The following is a 22459-nucleotide window of genomic DNA, read 5'->3' as shown; positions in this document are numbered from 1 at the left end:
TCATAGTCTAGTTTCTTCTCCTTTTTATTCAGTTTAGACACATGAATTCTCAATTTTCAATACGTTTGCCAATCGGTTGTGCAGCCAGACTTATTTGCAACTTTTTTTGCCTCATACCTCTCAACCATATCATTTTTTTCAATTCCTCATCAATTTTCTTAATAGGTACATGCTTATTAGTAAATGGAATAAGCTAATTTCACAAATGTGTCAGGTGCAGCATCTGCTTTCTCTTTACTACACACCATGGACCAACAAATATTCTTTACATCAACAACATAGGTATCACTACAAAACTTATTGTATGATCTCTTATACACTGTATTAGGGCCAGCCTTTGGAACTTTGGCTTTCCTAGATATGGCTACTATATTGTGATCACTACATCTGATGGATCTGGATTCTGCAGCATTAGTAAAGATATGATCAATACATGTTGAGGATTTCATTAATGTGCTGTTTGTAACTACCCTAGTAGGTTGACTGATAACCAGATCCAGGTTGCAGGCACTATTTAGAGGTTGAAGCTTTTTCCTGAGTGGGCAGCTTGATGAAAGCCAGTCAATATTTAAATCACCCAGAAAATATACCTCTCTGTTATCACATACATTATCAAGCATTTCACACGTTATCCAGATACTGACTTAGCACTTGGTTGTCTATAGCAGCTTCCCACCAGTATGGGTTTTAGGTGAGGCAAATGAACATGTAGCCATATTACTTCAACAGTATTTAACATGAGATCCTCTAATCTTTACAGGGAGGTGGTTCTGAATTTAAACACCAACACCTCCACCATTGGCATTTCTATATGTTCTATAAATGTTATAACCTTGTATTACTACCAATGTATCATTAAAGGTATTATCTAAGTGAGTTTCAGAGATTGTCAGAATATGAACGCCATCTGTTACCAGCATATTATTGATTTCATGAACCTTGTTTCTTAAGCTACATATGTTAACGTGGGCTATTTTGGTTGATTGATACGCAGCCCATGCAGGTATCTCTAGCCAGGTGGCTTTTTGATGGGGATTATTATCTTTATTGTGCTAATTAGATTTTCACCGGGAACGGTTATCGACTCTACGTTTTTTTTTCTAAGAAATATATCATAGCGAGCACACACAGTCAAGCATGCATACAGTTACAAACGCACAAATAACCACACTACTTATTTTTTCTCTCTCTCTCTCCGTCCTCTATCTATGCCAGAATAACCAGGGTGTACACCAGAGCTACAGATGTGTCAAAGACCCCCCCTTATACACATGCACACGCACACGCACACACACACACACACACACACACACACACACACACACACACACACACACACACACACACACACACACATAAAGGTAGGTTGAATTTAGAAATGAGTTTGGAGAGTCAGACATTCTGTAATCTCGTTTACATTTTTATTTTGCACACGCTTGCTCAAGCTTGCACTTATACTGCACATACATTCAGTTCATAGAGGATGAAGGCACGATAGGCAATTCAACTACTCTGTCTGTGGGGAGGGCCAAAGCAGTAGAGTGGGAAAAGTCTGGAGAAAATACAAAGAATGCTTCAAACTTTTCTTTTAGCACTCTACCTGTCCCCTAAAAAAACATAACCTTTCCTACATTTCTCCAGTTAATATTAGCTGTCGAAATCCTCATGTGACAATTTCAGAGAACTGATTGAGTGCTCTCAAGTATCTTCTTCTTTTTAAAGTACACTGCATGACCAAAAGTATGTGGACACCTGCTCATCGAACATCTCATTCCAAAATTGTGGGCATTAAAATGGAGTTGCCCCTCCCCCCCTTTTGCAGCTATAACAGTCTCCACTCTTCTGGGAAGGCTTTTCACTACATGTTGGAACATTGCTGCTGGGACTTCAGCCACGAGCATTGGTGATGGTCAAGACCATCGAACACCTTTGGGATGAATTGGAAGGCTGCCCTGACCTCAAGGTTCTCATGGCACGTGCCAAACTCAGAATCGTCCATCTGACTGCCAGATAGCGAAACAATTCATCACTCCAGAGAACGCGTTTCCACTGCTCCAGAGTCCAATGGCTGTGAGCTTTACACCACTCCAGCCGACACTTGGCATTGTGCATGGTGATCTTGTGTGCGGCTGCTCGGCCATGGAAACCCATTTCATGAAGCTCCCAACGTACAGTTATTGTGCTGACGTTGCTTCCAGAGGCAGTTTGGAACTTGGGGACAGAAAATGTTTATGTGCTTCAGCACTCGGGGGTCCCATTCTGTGAGCTTGTGTGGCCTACCACTTCACAATGAGCAGTTGTTGCTCCTAGAGATTTCCACTTTACAATAACAACACCTACAGTTGACCAGGGCAGCTCTAGCAGGGCAGACATTTTTGACGAACTGACTTGTTGGAAAGGTAGCATCCTATGACGGTGCCACGTTGAAAGTCACTGAGCTTTTCAGTAAGGCCAATCTACTGCCAATGTTTCTCTATGGAGATTGCATGACTGTGTGCTCAATTTTATACACCGGTCAGCAACAGGTGTGGCTGAAATAGCCGAATCCACTAATTTGAAGGGGTGTTCACATACCTTTTGATATATAGTGTATGTTCAATTGGATTGGTTCTACCTCATGAAATACAATACAGCCTTCACATGGTAAAAAAAGAAAACACAACATTGAATAATTTGGGATAAATTAAACCAATAAATTACATAAAATCTGAAAGAAAAATAGAAATATTTTTTTTTTTCGATAACTTATTCAACTCTGTATATAATAAATGAGACTGTATATATGAGCAATGGCAATTTTAGTTGGAATTACTGCACTAGATTTAAATAATAATATAATACAAAAAGCATAAACAAAAGTTGTATACAACGGCAGTATTTATCACTTTAGATTCCACGTACTTGATATTTACAAAAGACTAGCCCAAAAAAACTACTAGTGAAACCATTGAGAAATAGACCCCTTTTAAGTCATAATTCAACATGCAGTAACTTTGCAAAAACACACACACTGGCGCACGTATGCATTCACACACACACACACACACACACACTCACACACTCACACACTCACACACACACACACACACACACACACACACAGGCACGGGACAACCAAACACTCCCCTCAGTGTGATGAATGGAGGGTGTATGTGCATCAAAACTCTTCTTAATTCTGTACCTCCAGTTTTTAGACCAGTTCTATTCTACTCCAATGACAGAATCCAGTGAATGTTGGGTAACTGACTGTCATACAGTATGTTTACAAAAATAGTTTCCCCCTCCATTCTTTCACCAGTAGTTTACGGGGACAATAAATTCCAGTTTTCTTCTCACTAAGGCCTCTCTTGGGTTGTAAAGAGAGACACCAACGACCTTGTGTGGACCAGTCTGGATCCACTGCCAACAGGGCACTATGACATCATAATAAAGGGACACCTACGCCATGTTCCGTCGACAGAAAAGGGATGCTGGTGCAGTTTTCAAGGACATCGCCCACAGAGGGGAACAGACAATATTTTTAGGGTGTTGCATGGCGTAAAAACGTCTCCTCTGTGTCTTTGGGGAAAAGAGATTGGAGAGCAGGTAGAGAGAGTATGTCATATCTCACTCACTCGCTCTGTCTTTTTCTTTTAATCCCTACTCCCTCTATCCCCTTCCAAGTCATGTTAGACTCGGGAGCACCATGATAAAGATCTAAGCGATCGTTCCCTTTTTCAATATGTACAGTTACAGCATCACATGTTATGCTCCCCAAAAAGGAATCAAAAACGTTTTTTATCTCCAAAACACACCCGTTCAATACAAAATGCAGAGAAATCAAATGAAATGTCTTCGCAATCACTAAACCTGCAAAAACTACTGCTGTTGCTTCTATTCTACTTTTAAGATACCAACAAATAACTTTTTTCTGCAACAGATCGAAACTAAGAAATCACAAAAAATACGATCGAAACGTTATGCTTCATGACACAATTCCTGCCAGAGATCCTTCCCAAAGGTTCACTCTATTATTAGCTTTTTTAAATAGATTTACATTTTATCATTCTTAAAAAATACCATATTTATATGCATTTCGATAGCAATATTCTAGAAACCAAACAAACACAAAATAAAACACAAACAAAAAATGTTTGTGAGGTGGTATTAAGGTCGTCATAATCCGTTTAAATAAGGGTCCTTTAAAGCAGGAATAATGTGTTCATTGTAGCTGCACAACGCACAGGAACAACTTTTTAGGGCGGGGTTGTAGGAGGGGAGGGAGGGGGATATTAATCCATGTATCAGATAAAAGTGTCCTTCCTCTCCTTTGTCTTGTGTTACAGGATCTTTTAAGCCGTTGGCTGGTGCCTTGAGACTTTAAGACAAACCCATCCCCTCAATGAGAAATCCCTCTCCTGGCCTCTCTCAGGGATTGGATCTTAAGAAGAACAGTGTCTGGGGGTGAACATAATGAAGGGAGTAGCTCTCTGTCTTTCTCTCCTCCTTTTTTCCCAAACGCTATGTGTCGCCTTTGCAAGTCAGCAGGTTAAGCACGCTGCTCCTTTGGATATTTTTTGACATACAGCGAACCAAAGCCGATGTAGCCGGGGGCAATAACAAGTAAGCACACACACATTACACACACACACACACACACACACACACATACATGCACATACAAACAGACATACATACACACACATACAGTATGTGATCTTTCAGTGCTTAGAATGTACTTCTAATTGAAGGTCAAGGAACTACTACTAACTATATTGTATCAGTAACAAAGCCAGAGCAGGCAGCTTCAAACAAAACAGGATAAAGGGATTCAACTAGATCCCAAAAAATATCAAAACAAAAAGCTAAATATTGAAAGTTAATGTATTTCACTGGAAATAAATCAAGGAATGGTGTATATATATATTAATGTATCAATTACTGAATAAACTAGGCATAAGCACTCTAATAAAATGATTCTGTATCATGGGCAGAGTCTTTGTATCAGGTCTTTGAGAGGTTCTACATTTCCCTCTGGGCTGAGTGGTAAACTCTAACCTTGTATTGTTCAGGAAGAAAGGGAGCAGCTAGTGCTAAGCCAGATTAATGATACAGAGAAGAAGAGAAGAGAGGAGGATGTAGGAGGAGAAACGTGTCTGTGTCCATACAATTTCTGAATGTCTGTGTGTGTATTTTTATCTCCGTTTTTCCTGACCTTGTGACTTGACAAGGCAAAATTCTAGGCCCCAGTTTTAGGCTATAGCCATACTATGAGTTTTTTTCTGGTTAGATGACATGGTCAAGAAAATATCCCTCTCCTCCTCCCTCCCATTACCTACAGTATGGCGCTGACAAGAGGGCTGCCTCACTTCTAGTCCTTAGGAAACTTTGCAACAAGCATATCAATGCACTCACAATACCATCTGCTAACCATATGTATGTGACCAATAAAATGTAATTTGATTTGATCTCTCCTCTCTCTAATATTCAGTAAGCCATCTATGTATTTACCTAGCCATCTATTTACCTAGCTACATATCTGCAAAAAAAGAATTACATCACAGAGTAGTACAGTGCTGTTGTAATAAAATATTAAACCAACTTTTAATTTGCTTGGAGAGTTGCTTCATGTTGCATCCTCTTAGTTAATTGTAATTAGCTTCCTCACAGAATTATGCTGTTGAGATAAACTCCACTGCAAAAAGCAATCATTACAGACATAACTGGGGCCTTATTTTACAGTCCTTTTAAGGTCCAACATTTACATGGTATTAAAGTAAACAGTACTGTTAATGGTAAAAACCGAATTATTACCTAATAATTATAGTTTAGTTTGTCTGGAATTTAAGCACCATTGCATACCATTTCATCCCTGATTACAACCACAAGTAGCAGTAAGTAGCTCCTGTTACCTCATAGGACTGTTAAAGAAAACATTTCTACCTTCCATTTTATCCACACACTATCGTAAACTATGTATAGTACCAGTCAAGAGTTTGGACACACCTACTCATTTCAGGGTTTTTCTTTATTTGTACTAAACCCTCCCTAATCCGGACGATGCTGGGCCAATTGTGTGCCGCCCTATGGACTACCAATCATGGCCGGTTGTGATACAGCCGGGGATCAAACCATGGTCTGTAGTGACACCTCTAACATTGAGATTACCAGGACGTTTGCTCCAAGCATGCACTGACTAACTGGCAAGTGTTATCCCTGACATTTTCAACCTGTCCCTGACTGAGTCTGTAATACCAACATGTTTCAAGCAGACCACCATAGTCCGTGTGCCCAAGAACACTAAGTTTACCTGCCTAAATGACTAACGACCCGTAGCACTCACGTCTGTAGCCATGAAGTGCTTTGAATGTCTGGTCATGGCTCACATAAACACCATTATCCCAGAAACCCTAGACCCTTTCCAATTTGCATACCGTCCCAACAGATCCACTGATGATGCAATCTTGCACTCCACACTGCCCTTTCTCACCTGGACAAAAGGAACACATAAATGAGAATGCTATTCATTGACTACAGTTCAGCGTTCAACACCATAAGTGCCCTCAAATTTCATCACTAAGCTAGGACCCTGGGACTAAACACCTCCCTCTGCAACTGGATCCTGGACTTTCTGACGGGTCGCCCACAAGGTGGTAAGGGTAGGTGACAACACATCTGCCACGCTGATTCTCAACACAGGAGTCCCTCAGGGGTGCGTGCTCAGTCCCGTGCTGTACTCCCTGTTCACTCTGTTCACGACTCCAAAACCACCATTGGACTACAGGAAAAGGAGGATTGAGCACACCCCTATTCTCATCGACGGGGCTGTAGTGGAGCAGGTTGAGAGCTTCAAGTTCCTTGGTGTCCACATCACCAAAAACTATCATGGTCCAAACACACCAAGACAGTCACGAAGTGGGCTTGGCAAAGTCTATTCCCCCTCAGGAGACTGAAAAGATTTGGAATGGATCCTCAGATCCTTAAAAAGTTCTACAGCTGCACCATTGAGAGCATCCTGACTGTTTGCATCACTGCCTGGTATGGCAACTGCAGAGGCACTACAGAGGGTAGTGCGTACAGCCCAGTACATCACTGGGGTCAAGCTTCCTGCCATCCAGGACCTCTACAACTTCTAACCACAAGCTATAAGACTTCTGAACAGCTAATCAAGTGACTACCCAGACTATTTGCATTAGTCTGCACACACACTTTAGTCTGCACACACACTTTTACACTGCTGCTATTCTCTGTTTATTATCTATGCATAGTCACTTGACCTCTACCTACATTTTACCTCAATTACCTCGACTAACCTGTGCCCTTACTCATTGACTCTGTACCAGTACCCCCTGTATATAGTAGCCTCGCTACTGTTATTTTAGTGCTGCTATTTAATAATATTTTTTTTATTTATATTTTACTTAACACTTTTTTTTTAAACTGCATTGTTGGTTAAGGGCTTGTAAGTAAGCATTTCACTGTAAGGTCGACACCTGTTGTATTTGGCGCATGTGACAAATTTGATTTGATTTGAGATGCAGTGCCTTAGACCCGATCTCAACCAAATTGAGATGGTTTGGGATGAGTTGGACCACAGAGTGAAGGAAAACCAGCCAACAAGTGCTCAGTATATGTGGGAACTCCTTCAAGACTGTTGGAAAAGCATTCCAGGTGAAGCTGGTTCAGGGAATGCCAAGAGTGTGCAAAGCTCTCATTATCAACACTTTTTTGGTTACTACATGATCCCATATGTGTTATTTCATAGCTGTGATGTCTTCACTATTATTCTACAATGTAGAAAATAGTAGAAATAAAGAAAAACTCTTGAATGAGTAGGTGTGTCCAAACTTTTGACTGGTAATGTATGTATGAACGAATGAATTAATGATGTAGTCCTTAATGAATGGCCCATAAATGTATGAAGATAACATGTACTCTTGATATTTCAATGCTGGAGTAAATGTGGAAATTCAGCCTTGAAACAATAAGTCATAAACTCAATCAGTAACTGGTCTGTCTTAATACCAAAAGGTCATAAGCTGCATGTCTCTATGTGTGTGTTTATGTATACTGTGTGTGTGTGTGTGTGTGTGTGTGTGTGTGTCACTGCCCCACACACCTCTGTATTTGTGCACTGCCACTGGTTGCACCATGTGCTCTTCCAAACCAACACCTTTTACAGCAATGTTTTCTAGTTGTGCAAAGCTTAGGGTGGAGACTCCCCCTTGTGTATTTACTTGAGCCCCAGGACCGAAGCCTACTCTCTCTCCACTGTCTTCCCTATCAGCAGAGAAGTTCAAACAAAACTTGGACCTATACAAACAGAAAGAGGAGGGATGGGGAATATGAAAATGAGCAAGAGGTTTTTGCCCAAATTGCTGAGAGCAAAGTAATTATATGTAGAGAATTTATACTCTTTTGGAACAATAATAATAATTTATTTTCTGTAACGTTGTCAAGGGACAAATCTGGAAGTGCCAATCTGTATCAAGCAATGATGACAAATAATAATAATAAAAACAACAATAACAACAGGAAAAATAATATGAATAATATACACCCAATAAACACAATGTCCTAATCACAGAAAGCACACTTTAAAGTATCAAGGTCGAGCTCAGTAGATGAGTGATACCAGTCCAGTTCCAGTATACCAATACAGACCAGTACTAGTATTCCAGTATAGTTCAGTAGTTAATAAAGTGTAGTGTAGTGTTGTCCTCCGTGGGATATCCATTGTATTGGGCACCTATTGGGGAGTCACCTCGCATAGTGGGGAGAGCCTATTGAGGACCCCTCTCCCCTTTCGTAGTGTAGTGGGCCAAAATCTATTGGTGACCGCACTAGCATTGTAGGGTCATTCTTAGAGTAGGTAGGGTACAGGGTCGTGGGAAGCCCTTGTCTGGGCATAGTGAGGACCCCTATTTAGTGTTTCTAGTACATCAGGGCAGATAGATCAGGTTTCACACAGTCCAACCACCAAATAGCATGTGTCAAACTCAATCCATGGAGGGCCGAGTATCTGCGGGTCTTCGCCCCTCCCTTGTACTTGATTGATGAATTAAGGTCACTAATTAGTAAGGAACTCCCCACAACTGGTTGTCTAGGGCTTAAATGAAAGAAAACAGGCAATAGGCCTTCAATCAAATGAGTTTGACACCCTTGCTCACAATAGGATAAAAGTATCTTCAGATAGAATCATTTACAAAAAAAAAAAAATAATAATCATAGTCATGATGAAATAATAATAATAATAATAATAATAATAATAATAACAACAACACAATAGCTAGATAACTTGGACAGCCCAGTAGGCCTCAGATTGGGAGGAATGCAACTTCATACTTCATACATTCAAAAAAGCAAGAAAATCAGATAAAAATAAATAAATAAATAAAAACATCAAAAGCATAAAAAAGTGTTGGGCAGGGGGTGGGGGGGGGTTGAAGGCAGGTCATGATAGGTTACTCGTGTAAGAGCTCCTGGAGACAGTTGGGCGACTTAAAGACCTCGGGCACCTCGCTGTCCAGCTTGCAGATCACCTTGTAGATGGCCTTCTTCCAGGATGGGTCCACGTCTTTTCCTGCCACAATGGCGTTGAAGAACTCACGCAGCGTAATTGTAGCCACCTCCAGGAACAGCTCTGGAACCTGCACCAACACAGACAGAAGACAGGGGGTGTTAGTTCAGGTTCTCCTGATGGCATGGTTAGTTGGAGCATGGTGATAGCAACACCATAGTTGTGGGTCTGATGACTGCCACATACATTGAATGTATGTATGAACTGTAACACTATATATATATATAAACTTATATTTCTAAACTGTGTGGTTCCAGCCCTGAATGCTGTTTGGCTGAAAGCCGTGGGATATGAGACCATATACCACCGGTATGGAAAAATATTCATTTTTACTGTTCTAATTATGTTAGTAGCCAGTTTATAATAGCAATAAGGCACCTCTGGGTTTTGTGGTATATGGCCAATATACAGCCAAGGGCTGTAGGGCTGTACCCAGGCACTGTGTTGCGTCGAGCATAAGAACAGTCCTTAGCCGTGGAATATTGTCCATATACCACACCCCCTCAAGCCTTATTGCTTAAGTATATAATACCTAATAATATATTATAATATCAGAGACCTTCCATTAGTAATACTATTATTAAAACGTATCAAAATGTATTGTATATCATGTATTGTATCGTTTACAGTAACACACCGTTATCACAACAATAAAGGGTTGAGTTCGTGGCTGTATTGAGAAGCCCTGTGGTGTTCTGTAACATTGTGTATCACCTGTCTCTTTAGTCGCTACTTCCTAAAAAAAAATCAATTGATATATACAGTACACTTGTGTTGTGACTTATAATGGCTTATTTCTTGCAAATTCTCAGGTTTATATCCCACCCTCCTCCTCCCCCCTCCGCTCCCCAGCTTCAGAAAGACGTCTTTATGAGTGTACTGTAAATATGACCCCACACAACAGCCTGAAAAGAGGAAGTAGTACTAAATGCTTTGGGAACACACAGACACACAGGCTCTTTAGTGTCCATGACAGCAAAGCTCACTAACACCATAGAACCTGGAAAATCTGTGACACCTTACCCCACGCCAGCACACATACACATGTTAAGGAGCACACACACATGCACGTCCACACACATACACACACACACCTGATTTAACCAAGTAGATGACACACCTCACACTGTGAGAGAGAGACACACATGCACACACACACGAGCGTGTACGCATATATGCACGCACACACAGACACACATGCACACACACACAGCCCTGGTTTATTTGGCTGAACCTCTCTCCTTCACTCAAAGCCCCAAAGCAATGCAGGATTCAGGGGTTACCTGCTTGGTTAATGCTGACTGTCTCTCTGCCTGCCTCGCTCTGCAGCCACACACACACACACACATGTTAACACACACACACATACATACACACACACAGGCAGACATGCGGGCAGACACACACACACCTGGCAGCTTACCCAAACGCCTGACAGTGAGCACTCCGCTCCTCTACTCCTGTGTCCTGCAGATACTCATCAGGAGCGTCAGGACACAGCAAGGTTAGTGGCCACCGGAACACACAGACACCCACACATACAGACACACACACACACAACACACACAGGCACGGGACAACCAAACACCACCCTCAGTGTGATGAATGGAGTGTGTGTGTGTGTGTTTGTGTGTGTGCAGGAATGTGTGTATGTCCACTGTTCTTTGTGTGACAAGGTGAGTCGTGAATAAGAAAGTGTACGTGTGAGAAAAGAGTGAGAAATAATACAGCGCGTGAATATATGTGTGCAGATTCAGCAAATGTGTGCCATCTAGGGATAACAGCAGTCAATACAACCTACTGTACAAAACACCATATCTTACTGATGGATAACACTTTTACGACACAATAAAAAATTAAATAAAAATCAGTGTTTGGCCCGGTGTCACCTGTGAAACACAGTGACACAATAAACTGGATGGCAGGAGACTGTGACTGTGTCCCCTATAGACACCAGACTGGTAGGCAGGCAAACAGGCAGGCAGCGGTCCAGTGCAGTACGAGACGCAGGGAGTGCCGCATTACTAAGAATATTCCTACAGGGAATTTCTCCTGACGTTTTGACTATATAAGGACAGCAAAATGCTGACTGCAAGGAGAAGGCAATGTCAAGCAGAAAAGGGTATTGGTATTTCAGATCCTCTTGACTGAGAGAGAGAGAGAGAGAGAGAGAGAGAGAGACAGAGAGAGAGAGCGGCAGGAGCAAGAGAGAGAGAGAGAGTTATTCTTGTCTCTGAGCCCTTTGTCTGTGTGTGTGTGTGTGTGTGTGTGTGTGTGTGTGTGTGTGTGTGTGTGTGTGTGTGTGTGTGTGTGTGTGTGTGTGTGTGTGTGTGTGTGTGTGTGTGTGTGTGTGTGTGTGTGTGTGTGTGTGTGTGTGTGCTTACAAGCTGCCTGCTTGTCGTGGCCAGCAGAGAGCTCTAACTGTTGTGTCCCCCACTCCGTCCTCCCTCCTTCCTTGGGTCAGCTGTTGGACCTTTGTTCCAGAGGCGTTGGTGATAGCAGAATGGGGGGGGGGGCAGTGAGAGAGTGTCCAAAACAAGAGCTTTCATGGAAAGTGATATTATACTGCTCTTGCCCAGTATAACACAATATGAGAGGAGGAGAGTAGGAGAATAGGAGAGAGGGGGAGCCAGAGAAAGGAAGGACAAAAAAAGCGCCAGAGTGTTGTTTGGCGACAATAAAAGTTGTAATATTTTACCCAGCATTCATTCATCCCGCTGTGTACCCTCTCACAACACGCATGTCGCTCACCCTCAACGTCTCCCCCTCCATGGCCCAACCCAAGTCCTGCTGTTAGGGTAGTAAATATTGATGAAGGAGAAGTGGACCTATCATCCCCCTACTGAGGATGGGGGGGTGAAACGAGAAAACGAGGGGGTTCCATGGACAAGCGGCACAGATGAGGCATTTAATCACTCTCATTCATCCTCTGTCTCCCCTACTCACCCCTTCCTCTCTCATTCTCTCTCTCATTCTCTCTCCCTCTGTCTCTCTTTCCCCTTCTCTCTCTCTCATGACAGCTTGCTTTGAGACAGCAGGATAAGCTCTCTTGCAGAAAGGGGGAATCGGATTTCCTCTTTTTCTGATGGGGTAATAAAATATGGCAGAGGACAATGGCAGCTCCTAGACTGCTTGCTGGGGGATATTCACACAACATCATCCAGACTGTCTTAAGACTGCTTAAATCAACAGCAGAAAGGTAGCCAGCCAGGGGGCCTAAATCCACTACTGTTCAAGGGGTGGGAATCTATGTTCTGCAAAGCCTGAGAAAGCTCCTCTAGGTGACTCAGGGTATAGTGTTTGTTTGGCCAGCGTGTTTTATGCCTGCCTTTGGGAACTGTCAGGAGATGTATTGCACCTTCTATTTGCTCAGCGCTGGACAAACAAAAAGAGAACCTAGAAGATAAGCACTGTGTGTGCTGGGCAAGCCTTGAAAGAAGCACACCACACACAGAGCCCACATGCTCTGAGTTCCCCTGGGTTACAGTGCCTTCGTAAAAGTATTCATCCTCCTTGGTGTTTTTCCTATTTTGTTGCATTACAACCTGTCATTTAAATGAATTTTGACATGTAATGGACATACACAAAATATTGTATATTGCTGAATTGAAATTTAAAAAATTGGTGTGTGCATACAGTGGCGAGAACAAGTATTTGATACACTGCCGATTTTGCAGGTTTTCCTACTTACAAAGCATGTAAAGGTCAAATTTGTATCATAGGTACACTTCAACTGTAAGAGACGGAATCTAAAACAAAAATCCAGAAAATCACATTGTATGATTTTTAAGTAATTCATTTGCATTTTATTGCATGACATAAGTATTTGATCACCTACCAACCAGTAAGAATTCCGGCTCTCACAGACCTGTTAGTTTTCTTTAACCTCTTCAACCTATGGGGGCGCTATGTCATTATTGGATTAAAAAAACGTGCCCGTTTTAAGCGCAATATTTTGTCACGAAAAGATGCTCGACTATGCATATAATTGGCAGCTTTGGAAAGAAAACACTCTGACGTTTTCAAAACTGCAAAGATATTATCTGTGAGTGCCCCAGAACTCATGCTACAGGCGAAACCAAGATGAGACCTCAAACAGGAAATGAGCTGAATTTTTGAAGCTCTGTTTTACTATCGTCTCCTTATATGGCTGTGAATGTGCCGTGAACGAGCTTATGCTCTCTGCCGTTCGTCCAAGATGTCTGCAGCATTGTGACGTATTTGTAGGCATATCATTGGAAGATTGGCCATAAGAGACTACATTTGTCTAAATTGGTGCGCAATTGTCAGTGGCACTCATTTTACCATGCGATACAGAGGGAGAAGCACACTTCCAGGAACGATACATTGTTGAAGAGATATGTAGAAAAACACCTTGAGGATTGATTCTAAACAACGTTTGCCATGTTTCAGTCGATATTATGGAGTTATTTTGGAAAAAGTTCCGCGTTTTTATAACTGAATTTTCGTTTTTTTTTGGTAGCCAAACATGACGCAGAAAACGGACCGATTTCTCCTGCACAAATAATCTTTCAGGAAAACTGAACATTTGCTATCTAACTGAGAGTCTCCTCATTGAAAACATCCGAAGTTCTTCAAAGGTAAATGATTTATTGAATGTTTTTGCTGGTTTTTGTGAAAATGTTGCCTGGTGATGCTAACGCTAAATGCTAATGCTTAAATGCTAACGCTAAATGCTAAATGCTAGTTTTGCTATGGTAGAGAAGCATATTTTTGAAAATCTGAGATGACAGTGTTGTTAACAAAAGGCTAAGCATGAGAGCTAGCATATTGATTTCATTTCATTTGCGATTTTCATGAATAGTTAACGTTGCGTTATGGTAATGAGCTTGAGGCTGTAGTCATGATCCCGGATCCGGGTTGGCTCGACGCAAGAAGTTAAGAAGCCCTCCTGTTCTCCACTCATTACCTGTATTAACTGCACCTGTTTGAACTCGTTATCTGTATAAAAGACACCTGTCCACACACTCAATCAAACAGACTCCAACCTCTCCACAATGGCCAAGACCAGAGAGCTGTGTAAGGACATCAGGGGTAAAAATTGTAGACCTGCACATAGCTGGGATGGGCTACAGGACAATAGGCAAGCAGCTTGGTGAGAATGATTAGAAAATGGAAGAAGTTCAAGATGACGGTCAATCTCCCTAGGTCTGGGGCTCCATGCAAGATCTCACATCGTGGGGCATCAATGATCATTAGGAAGGTGAGGGATCAGCCCAGAACTATACGGCAGGACCTCGTCAATGACCTGAAGAGAGCTGGGACCACAGTCTCAAAGAAAACCATTAGTAACACACTACGCCGTCATGGATTAAAATCCTGCAACGCACGCAAGGTCCCCCTGCTCAAGCCAGCACATGTCCAGGCCCGTCTGAAGTTTGCCAATGACCATCTGGATGATCCAGAGGAGGAATGGGAGAAGGTCATGTGGTCTGATGAGACAAAAATAGAGCTTTTTGGTCTAAACTCCACTCGCCGTGTTTGGAGGAAGAAGAAGGATGAGTACAACCCCAAGAACACCATCCCAACCGTGAAGCTTGGAGGGGGAAACATCATTCTTTGGGGATGCTTTTCTGCAAAGGGGACAGGACGACTGCACCGTATTGAGGGGAGGATGGATGTGGCCATGTATCGTGAAATCTTGGCCAACAACCTCCTTCCCTCAGTAAGAGCATTGAAGATGGGTCGTGGCTGGGTCTTCCAGTATGACAACGACTCGAAACACACAGCCAGGGCAACTAAGGAGTGGCTCCGTAAGAAGCATCTCAAGATCCTGGAGTGGCCTAGCCAGTCTCCAGACCTGAACCCAATAGAAAATCTTTGGATGGAGCTGAAAGTCAGTATTGCCCAGCGACAGCCCCGAAACCTGAAGGATCTGGAGAAGGTCTGTATGGAGGAGTGGGCCAAAATCCCTGCTGCAGTGTGTGCAAACCTGGTCAAGAACTACAGGAACCGTATGATCTCTGTAATTGCAAAAAAAAGGTTTCTGTACCAAATATTAAGTTCTGCTTTTCTGATATATCAAATACTTATGTCATGCAATAAAATGCAAATAAATTACTTAAAAATCAAGCATAGTGATTTTCTGGATTTTTGTTTTAGATTCCGTCTCTCACAGTTGAAGTGTACCTATGATAAAAAATTACAGACCTCTACATGCTTTGTAAGTAGGAAAACCTGCCAAATTGGCAGTGTATCAAATACTTGTTCTCCCCACTGTATGTATTCACCCCCTTTGCTATGAAGACCCTAAATAAGATCTGATGCAACCAATTACCTTCAGAAGTCACATAATTCGTGAAATAAAGTCCACCTGTGTGCAATATAAGTGTCACATGATCTCAGTATATATACACCTCTTCTGAAAGGCCCCAGAGTCTGCAACACCACGAAGCAAGGGGCACCAACAAAGCATGCAGCACTATGAAGACCAAGGAGCTCGTCAAACAAGTCCGTTGTGGAGAAGTACAGATCAGGGTTGAGTTATAAAAAATATCAGAAACTTTGAACATCCCAGGGAGCACCATTAAATCATTATAAAAAATGGAAAGAATATGGCACCACAACAAACCTGCCAAGAGAGGGCTGCCCACAAAACTCACGGACAAGGCAAGGAGGGCATTAATCAGAGAGGCATCAAAGAGACCAAAGATAACCCTGAAGGAGCTGCAAAGCTCCACAGGGGAGATTGGAGTATCTGTCCATGGAACCACTTTAAGCCACACACTCCACAGAACTGGGCTTTACAGAAGAATGGCCATAACAAAGCTATTGTTTAAATTTAAAAATAAGCAAACATGTTTGGTGTTCGCCAAAAGGCATGTGGGAGACTCCCCAAACATATGGCAGAAATGCTCTGGTCAGATGAGACTAAAATAGAGATTTTTGCCATCAAGGAAAACACTATGTCTGGTACAGAACCAACACCTCTCATCACCCCGAGAACAACATCCCCACAGTAAAGCATGGTGGTGGCAGCATCATGCTGTGGGGATGTTTTTCATCGGCAGGGACTCGGAAACTGGTTAGAATTTAAGGAATGATGGATGGTGCTGAATACAGGGATATTCTTGAGGGAAACCTGTTTCAGTCTTCCAGAGATTTGGGACTGGGATGGAGGTTCACCTCCAGCAGGACAATGACCCTAAGCATACTGCTAAAGCAACACTCGAGTGGTTGAAGGGGAAACCTTTACATGTCTTGGAATGGCCTAGTCAAAGCCCTGTCCTCAATCCAATTGAGAATCTGTGGTATGACTTAAAGATTGCTGTACACCAGTGGAACCCATCCAACTTGAAGGAGCTGGAGCAGTTTTGCCTTGAAGAATGGGCAAAAATCCCAGTGGAAAGTTGTGCCAAGCTTATAGAGACATACCCCAAGAGACTATCAGCTGTAATTGATGCAAAAGGATACTCTATAAAGTATTTACTTTGGGGGAGTGAATAGTTATGCACTCTCAAGTTTTCTGTTTTGTTGTCTTATTTCTTGTTTGATTCACAATAAAACATATTTAGCATCATCAAAGTGGTAGGCATGTTGTGTAAATCAAATGATACAAACCCCCAAAAATCTATTTTAATTCCAGGTTGTAAGGCAAAAAAATAGGAAAAATGCCAAGAGGGGTGAATACTTTCGCAAACCACTGTAATTCCTAACCTGCACCCGGCCTGGGAGTAGGAACGCTTCCCATGTCTTTCGCTCTGGCTGAGGGCTCTGGCTGATTTTACTATACACGGAATTCTGTGGAGGTTGAGCTCTAACAACGTAACACAATTTCTTTCAACATTTTACCAGCTTCAAATTCTGAATGATTGATGTTGGAAACTGTTCAGCAGGGAAACAGAATCGTAACTTTGAGAAAATATAAGATCTTTGTTGAGCAAAACATCAATCAATAATCTGCAACGGCTTTGATAAACTCTTGGACTGCACTGTCAATTTGGGCAAACAGAACCAATGCCCATTCCTCCCCCTTCCTCCCTGTCTGTCTCCCGCCACCCCACTTTAGCTGATAAGACAATGCCATGGCTGAAGAGTCCAAGAGGAGAGGAGAGAAGGACATTAAATGAAAGGAAAAGAAAGAAAAGGAAAGAGAGGAGAAGGGGAAACCAACCTGAAAGCTGTGTAAATACGTTCCTTGTAGTACTGATAGTGGTAGGGTGGAGGTGGCCTTGGGGCCTTAGCTGAAGCCTTTAGGGGCTGCTGCCTTCCTGCATTTGGCTGCTGCATCGTGTGCTTTTCCTCGTAGGAGAAAACACTGGGCTAGCGTCATCTGTGTGTTTCTCAAGGTGTACCACAGGCAGGGAGTGAAGGACAGGACAGTGTCGAAGACGTTGCTTTCCCTCATCCCTCATCCCCCCCCATTCCCCGCAATCATATCCCTCTTATCCCCTCCCCTCCTCATTAACTCTCTCCAGATGGGTAGTAATATAGTCAGAGAGACCTGTCCATCATGAAAGACCTCTTCATGTATGTTGTCATCTACTTTGCACAACTGCAAAATTCAAGGAACACAACCAATACTGCAATACAGGAGTGAAATGCAACTCTAGCTTTTGTGCTAGCATTGTCTATTAAGATGAGCAAAAGGCACAATACTCTCTGACTGAAACACACAGCACACATTTCATGATCTATTTGATATGCTCCCCAACCCAGCAGAGACCCAGCCGGTGATCTAAATGGGGGTCAGGGAGTGGTGTGTTGGGGCCTCTTATATCAGTAAGCCAGGCAAGCTCCCAGAGAGAGACCAGGAGGCGGAAATAAAGAGGGAATCTGGAAGATAGGACAGGGACATCTGGTGAGGAAGAGAATGGAGGGAGGGGAGGAGGAGAGATTGGAAGAATAGAAGAGCCAGGGCGAAGGAGCGTGTGGGTGGGCGGGTTGACAAAGATGGGGGCAGTAAGGAGCAGAGAGGAGGGGAATTAGGGAGAAAGGAAGAAGGGTGGATGAGAAAGAAAGAGAAAGGGAATAATGTTGCAGATTGGAGGAGGTATTGAGTTGGCAATCATTTGACTGGGAAATGGGACGTGTGTGTGTGTGTGTGTGTGTGTGTGTGTGTGTGTGTGTGTGTGAAAGGGAGGGTCTTTGTCACATCTGCAGCTCTGATGCATACCCTGGTTATTCTGGCATTGGTCCCTTTGCCATGCTTCATTAGTCACACACACACACCGAAAACGTCCAGGAATAATGACATAATCAGCAGCTGTGCCACAAGGCAGGCTGCCCCTCACAAGGTGACCAGGGACAGAAGGTTGGGAGGGGGGGGGTAGAGGATCAAATGGAGTGGAGTATGCAGTTATTCTCATTTAGTATATGGCTATGGAATATGAAGTGTGTAGGAGAGATATAGTATGTGTGTGTGTGTATGAGAGACAAGAGAAGTCAGAGCAAAGCAACAACAAAAAATGCAAAAAATAAATACATTTAAAAATGTAAAAAGACAAGAGAAGTCAGACCACAAGGAGGTCCCATTAAGTAAGTCTACCCCATCCCTGGTGCTCCAGGCTTCAAGCACAGTTCTGCTCACTTAATAAGCACTCAAACATACACACACGGTCACATGCACACTAAAGACGGGACCTGCCATATTTTTCAAACAGAGGCCTTAAAGCTGCAGGACACTCAGTGAAGAGTGACCTGCAGCTCTCTTCTCTCCTTCATTATTTACCCTCTTTCTTTCCCCTTTCTACTAGAGGCTAATAACACAGAGATTGCTAATACTGTTTTGGTGCCTTAAACTAAAGTCTGCAAGGTTAACAGCTAAAACCATTTTTTTCACACACTCTCACAGCAACCTACAGTGCCAGTTACAATAACACATTGTAAAACCAGGATAATGAAGATGTAAATGAATGTGAGCCTTACAGGCTGATCCTCCTTGCTCTCCTCAGGTCATCATTACTGTTCTCTATTAGACACTACAGTATGTATGCCAGAAACATGTCAAATCTATCTCTCTTTGTATCTGTCTATTTCTTTTTCACACACGCACAAACACACACACACACACAGACACGCACGCACGCACACACCCACACCCACACACGCACGCACGCACGCACGCACGCACGCAGACACACACACACACACACGTAAGGCTTTTATTGAAAACACTACACCTGTGTGTGTCTGCTCTGTGTCCACTGGACATGACCTTTCAACCCCACACCCCCCAGAGTTAAATGCAGGTCAGTGATATGACCCACACACACACACAAACACACCACACCACACCACACCAAACACACCCGCTGTGTACCAGAGAGGAATGAGAGAATGAGACAGACAGAAGGGAAGAGGACAGACATTACCCTCTTGGAAAAGAGCAAATGTGAGGGAGGAGGAGAGTGAGGGAGGAGAGTGAGGGAGCAAAGGGGAAGGAAATGTGAAGCTTAAGCAGTGCTATGGGGCACGGCAGTTGGAGAGACCCTGACCTTGGGACTATAAATCTGACATGTTCGTCAAAAATGTGTTATTCACATAGAGTGCTATTTATGTGGTCCTTTACATGTGAGATTTTTTGAGTAAATGTAAGATTTAAAAAATATAAAAAAATCTGTGCAAACACCTTTTAACTTGGTGCTAAAAGATTCCATCTGCAATCCAATCGCACAATGCTGGGTTGTCAATCCAAAATAATTGTATGTAAGGTGAAATCATTTTTGAGTCATGAAAGAGGAAGGCATCACAAAACATTTCTGACATCTGGGACTTGAAAAATACTCATAATCTCAAAACTACATTTTGCAGATAGAACCTTACAGTCCCAAGTCTTTGATTATTCATGTCATAGGTTCTGGTCCTCTTTTAAAATACACCACTTTTTCAGAAGAATGCTCTTTATAGTAGAAACAAATAAATACAGGTGCCTTAGGAGAGGCATTTTGTCTTGTTTTGAGTCAATATGAAAACCTCCATCGAAGGGGTATTCACAAAAATTATAAACTTACCACATTGTATTGACGACTAGCAAGTCATTTATTGACTTTGGGTGTCAGAGACCAGACCAGTATATCAGTTTACTCATCCAGAGCTAAGCTTTAGCACGGATATAGCGTATTGTCATGTTAGGGAACTATTGCGAGATGTGAGATGAAGATGTATTACAGTTTTTTACAATCACTTTGTCACTAATTTTGGAACCTTGATGTCATTTTTCAAAACTCTAGACACAAAACTCAAAACCAATGATCAAAATGCACATTTTTCAAAACTAACACTTTTTCCAATTGCTTGGATACAATACACATAAAGCTAAGATCATTGAACTTTGAACTAAAACTTTGAACTAAAATCACCTGTTCAAAATGACACAACTTAACATCAAAGTATTACCATTTCAAAATGCAATTCACACATTACATCTGAGATGACTGTCTATTCATTTCATTACAATGATCTAAATATCAATTGATACAACTGCTCAAAATGATAAGGTACTGTTGCATTACTCTTAATGCATAGTTTTATGGAAACTGACAAACAATATTCCATGTTTAGATCATGAAAGTTTCAGGATAACGAGGTCCATTGACACCAATTACCATGGAACATGAACCAATTGGACTATATTATCTATGGATGTAATATTTCATTATCATTCTTTATCAGACACTGTTTCTATGGTCCCATGTACCACTTTTCCAGACAATGTTTTCAGATTTGACATTATTGTACACTCATTGGCCACTTTATTAGGTATACCTATCTAGTACTGGGTAGGACCCCCTTTTGCCACCACAACAGCCTGAATTATTCATGGTGTTGTACGTTAAGAGATGCCCTTCTGCACACCACTGTTTTAAACAGCTGTTATTTGAGCATTTGTGGCCTTTCTGTTAGCTTGAATGAGTCTGGACAATCTCCTCTGACCTCTCTCATTAACAAGGTGTTTTTGCCCACAGAAATGCCGCTCACTGAATGTGTTTTGTTTATCGCACCATTCTCTGTAAACTCTAGAGACTGTAGTGTGTAAAAGTCCCAGGAGGGCAGATGTTTCTGAGATGCTAGAATCACCATGTGTGGCATCAACAATCATACCACGGTCAAACTGGCTTAGATTACTCATCTTGCCTGTTCTAATGTTTGGTCGAACAACGTCTAAAACTCTCTACTCTATATACTCTATATATTGAGTTGCAGGCAGCCACATGATTCGCTGTTCGAATGTAACTTTCCTTGAGCTAAATCAGGTCTGTAGAGCTGATAGCATGACCTATGTCATTGTGTGGGATAATGTCAGGCTCCAACCACAATTTACCACCCTGTACTTAACTCCATACTCTCCTGTCCTTAATCCGATTGAGGAATTTTTCTCCACATGGAGGTGGAAGGTACATGATAGGCGCCCTCACGAACAAGCCGCCCTTCTCCAGGCCATGGATGACGCATGCAATGACATCACGGCACACCAGTGTCAGGCCTGGATTCGCCATGCCCGAAGATTCTTCCCAAGATGTTTGGCGAATGAAAACATCCATTGTGATGTGGATGAGAACCTATGGCCAAATCCACAAGACAGGGTTGAGGGAAATATAGAAGTACAGTAATCAACCCTTTGTTTGGCTTTTTACAGTAAGCAAGGTGAGGAACACTGCAGTTGATATTTTACTGTAATCTTTTTCTTTTTTGGTAGCTAATTATTTTTGCTTTGATTCAAAGAAACCTATGTTGTGATTTTATTGTATTTTATCAATAAATGTCAGATTTTGTTCAATGATTCCAGTGTCTGTAATATTCTCTCTACTAGTCATTTTACAGTGATGTATTTACATGTAGTAGCATATTGAAACATGTATCACATATTTTGTACTACAATATTTAATGATTGTATGAACAACTACACAGTGAAACTATCGGTATCTTGTGTGTGGGTGA

General features: G+C 42.1%; 1 protein-coding gene across 1 annotated transcript in view; it reads right to left on the bottom strand.

Annotated features, from left to right (window-relative positions):
* Positions 1-1407: 1407 nt before the first annotated feature.
* Positions 1408-22459, bottom strand: part of LOC115108023 (prospero homeobox protein 1-like) — a 56562-nt gene continuing 35510 nt past the window's right edge. Inside the window, 1 exon segment of the mRNA XM_029631891.2 lies at positions 1408-9629. Coding sequence (XP_029487751.2) covers positions 9444-9629 — 186 coding nt within the window. The 3' untranslated portion in view covers positions 1408-9443.

Source organism: Oncorhynchus nerka, linkage group LG24 (genome assembly GCF_034236695.1).
Source record: "Oncorhynchus nerka isolate Pitt River linkage group LG24, Oner_Uvic_2.0, whole genome shotgun sequence".
In the NCBI taxonomy this organism is placed as follows: domain Eukaryota; kingdom Metazoa; phylum Chordata; class Actinopteri; order Salmoniformes; family Salmonidae; genus Oncorhynchus; species Oncorhynchus nerka.
This window is presented reverse-complemented; position numbering and strand designations above follow the sequence as displayed.